The sequence below is a fragment of the Galeopterus variegatus genome, unplaced genomic scaffold, assembly GCF_000696425.1.
Source record: "Galeopterus variegatus unplaced genomic scaffold, G_variegatus-3.0.2 Scaffold7035, whole genome shotgun sequence".
In the NCBI taxonomy this organism is placed as follows: domain Eukaryota; kingdom Metazoa; phylum Chordata; class Mammalia; order Dermoptera; family Cynocephalidae; genus Galeopterus; species Galeopterus variegatus.
Genome location: NW_007733146.1, coordinates 35,739 through 39,103, shown reverse-complemented (window position 1 = coordinate 39,103; position 3,365 = coordinate 35,739). Strand labels below are relative to the sequence as shown.

The window sequence follows — 3,365 nt, the reverse complement described above, 5'->3', positions numbered from 1 at the left end:
TTTTTAATAATTTTGTGCATGAAACAGATGTGGAGTTTTCCACTTGTGGCATCATGTCTTGCTCAAAAAGTTTTGTAATTTGGAGCATTTTGGATTACAGATTTTCAGATTAGGGATGCTCAACCTGTATATTATTTTAATATCAGGCCACTTCCCAGGCTGCAAAGGAGGAATGACTTTCTTCTTCTGTTCATTCTTTCTCTGAATGTTGCTTTCACCTATATTTCTACTCTGAGTTGTTTCCCACTTTATGTTTTGTACAGTTCCCTGTTCTCCTAACTGCACTTTCATTTTTCTTTTATTCAGTCCCCCTCAACTTCTATATAAGCATCTACTAGTTGACTTTCTCACTCATCTTTGGAGTCAGAAAAACAAGTCAGGATCTAGTTGTGGGGCAGAAACAAACAAGAAAGTTGAACATCTGTTAAAAGAAGGCCGATATGAGCATAACAACTGCAGAAAACTACGAGTGGGGGATAGGCATGGTGACAGCAGACTGCTGCCATGTGACACTGAGAGAGGAAGGACCAGGAATGGGTGGGAGGCTGAAGTGTACCTCAGGGGCAGATCTAGATTTCTCCTTTGCCTCAAGACAGGTTAGAACAGGCAGTCCATTGGGCATTTTAGCCAGAGACCAGTAGATGAATCAAAATCTGCTCAGCAGCTGAAGCATGTTAGAAATCCCTTTTATTGTGAGTCTTGTGAACTAGAGAAAAACTAAATCTTATTTCCATGAGCATTCCCACATGATAGTGTCCATTTACTCATTTGTTCAACAAATATTTATTGAGCACCTACTATGTGCCTGGCACTGTCCTATCCACACCAGTGAACAGCACAGACAGGGGCCCCTCCTGCATTTTGTTTACAATCTAGTGGAGACAGTCAGAAAATAAATAGGCAAACAAGAAAATATCAGATAGTGCTATGCAGAAAGTAAACACGCAGGTGGGGCAATTTATTTAAGAAGATCAGAAAAGTCTGCTTTGAGGAAGAGGCATTTGAGTTTACAACTGAATAATGAATAGAGGTAGCTATGAGTTTTTCAGGCAAAGGGAACATGGAGTTCTAGAGTTCTAAACAGTAATAATAATAATAACAACAATAACCAACACATACATGGCATTCACAATGCCTCAGGTACTCTTGTAAAAGCTTTAAAAAGATCAATTCATCTAATCCTTTAACAACCCTATGTGAAATAGATACTATTATTGTCTCATTTTGCAACTAAATAAACCAAGGTTCATAGACCTGCCCAAGGTGAAACAGCTAGTAAATGGTAGAGCCAGGTTCTAACCTAGATGGATTGGCTCCAGTGTTCATGCTTTTTTATCACTGCTATTCTAGAAGTGGTTGTAGATGAGAAATAAGACCAATGTCACTGGATCACAGTAAGAGAGAGAAGGTAATAGAAAATGATACAGAAGAGACAGGCCTGACTAGATCATGTAGAATTTGTAAAACCATGTACATTATAGTAAGTAGTTTGCACATGTTTCTAAGTGTCGTGGGGACCATTAGCAGATTTTAAGCAAGCAGTGATACATTTCTGCTGCCTTGCAGAATCCTTGAATCCTTGATGTGCAATGACAGCAGTCTCCGGAGCCTGCGTCAGAGAAAATCTGTGGATGCCTTGAATGGCCCCTTCAACCAGGAGTATGAAGACAATCTGGGAGACAACAGCGCGGGGTACAATGAAAACTCCAAGTTCCAAGATACCCACAGCAGCCCCCATTATTACGTCTTCTTTGAAGAACAAGAGGATGAGATCATTGGTTTTGGCCAGGAGCTCAAGAACCCCCAGGAAGAGTTCCTACAGGCCTTTGACAGCCATTATGACTACACCGTGTGTGGGGGCCATGAAGAGATGGTGTGTTCCCCCACGTCAGATGAGTTTAACCCCTGTGAAGACATAATGGGCTACAAGTTCCTGAGAATTGTGGTGTGGTTTGTTAGTCTGCTGGCTCTCCTGGGCAATGTCTTTGTTCTGTTTGTCCTCCTCACCAGCCACTACAAACTGACCGTCCCCCGCTTTCTCATGTGCAACTTGGCCTTTGCAGACTTCTGCATGGGAATCTACCTGCTCCTCATCGCCTCCGTTGACCTCTACACTCACTCTGAGTACTACAACCACGCCATCGACTGGCAGACAGGCCCCGGCTGCAACACAGCAGGTTTCTTCACGGTCTTCGCCAGTGAGTTGTCGGTGTACACGCTGACTGTCATCACGCTGGAGCGCTGGTACGCCATCACCTTCGCCATGCGCCTGGACAGGAAGATCCGCCTCAGGCACGCCTGTGCCATCATGGTCGGGGGCTGGGTCTTCTGCTTCTTTCTCGCCCTGCTCCCTTTGGTGGGAATAAGCAGCTATGCCAAGGTTAGCATCTGCCTGCCCATGGACACTGAGACGCCTCTTGCTCTGGCCTATATTGTCATTGTTCTGCTGCTCAACATAGTTGCCTTCGTCATCGTCTGCTCCTGTTACGTGAAGATCTACCTCACGGTCCGAAATCCCCAGTACAACCCGAGGAACAAAGATACAAAAGTTGCCAAGAGGATGGCTGTGTTGATCTTCACCGACTTCATGTGCATGGCCCCAATCTCATTCTACGCTCTGTCAGCACTCATGAACAAGCCTCTCATCACCGTTACCAACTCCAAAATCTTGCTGGTTCTCTTCTATCCACTGAACTCCTGTGCCAATCCATTCCTCTACGTTATTTTCACCAAGGCCTTCCAGAGGGATGTGTTCATGCTGCTCAGCAGGTTTGGCATCTGTAAACGCCAGGCTCAGGCATACCGGGGCCAGAGAGTTTCTCCAAAGAACAGCATTGGTATTCAGGCCCAAAACGTTACCCGGGACATGAGGCAGAGTCTCCCCAACATGCAAGATGTCTATGAACTGCTTGAAAAATCCCATCTAACCCCAAATAAGCAGGGCCAAATCTCAGAAGAATATAAGCAAACAGTTTTGTAAGTTGATCCTACGCTGCTCACAATGGTAGGGGGGACTTACAGACAGCTAGTTTCTTGCGCATGCATTCCAATCCCATGACACACCCACCACACAGCTAACCTTACCCTTGGGCAGGTGATGCTTTGTGGGGCAAGAGTTCCTCTCTGGAGAGTGACTATCATTAATCTAACCTAATCACTGCCTCCAAGAAGGAAGAGAGACCACCAGCATTATCTGAATTCCAGGTGATATCAAAATAATCTATACACTCTAGAAGACCTGCTTGATGCTAACTCCAGAGATGACATCCGTAAGATACTCAACAAATATCAACTGAACCATTTTGACATTGAACTTTTCACTTTTCTATAGCAATTCATACTAAAGATTCAGCAAATGGCAAATG

The 3,365-nt window shown here is 44.5% G+C and overlaps 1 protein-coding gene across 1 annotated transcript in view; it reads left to right on the top strand.

The window, feature by feature from the left end:
• The window catches only part of TSHR (thyroid stimulating hormone receptor), a 55,409-nt gene extending 52,322 nt beyond the window's left edge, over window positions 1–3,087 (top strand). Inside the window, exon 7 of the mRNA XM_008591561.1 lies at window positions 1,567–3,087. Within this exon, the coding sequence (XP_008589783.1) occupies window positions 1,567–2,980 (1,414 nt within the window). The 3' untranslated portion in view covers window positions 2,981–3,087. The remainder of the gene's footprint in view (window positions 1–1,566) is intronic.
• Window positions 3,088–3,365: the final 278 nt, after the last annotated feature.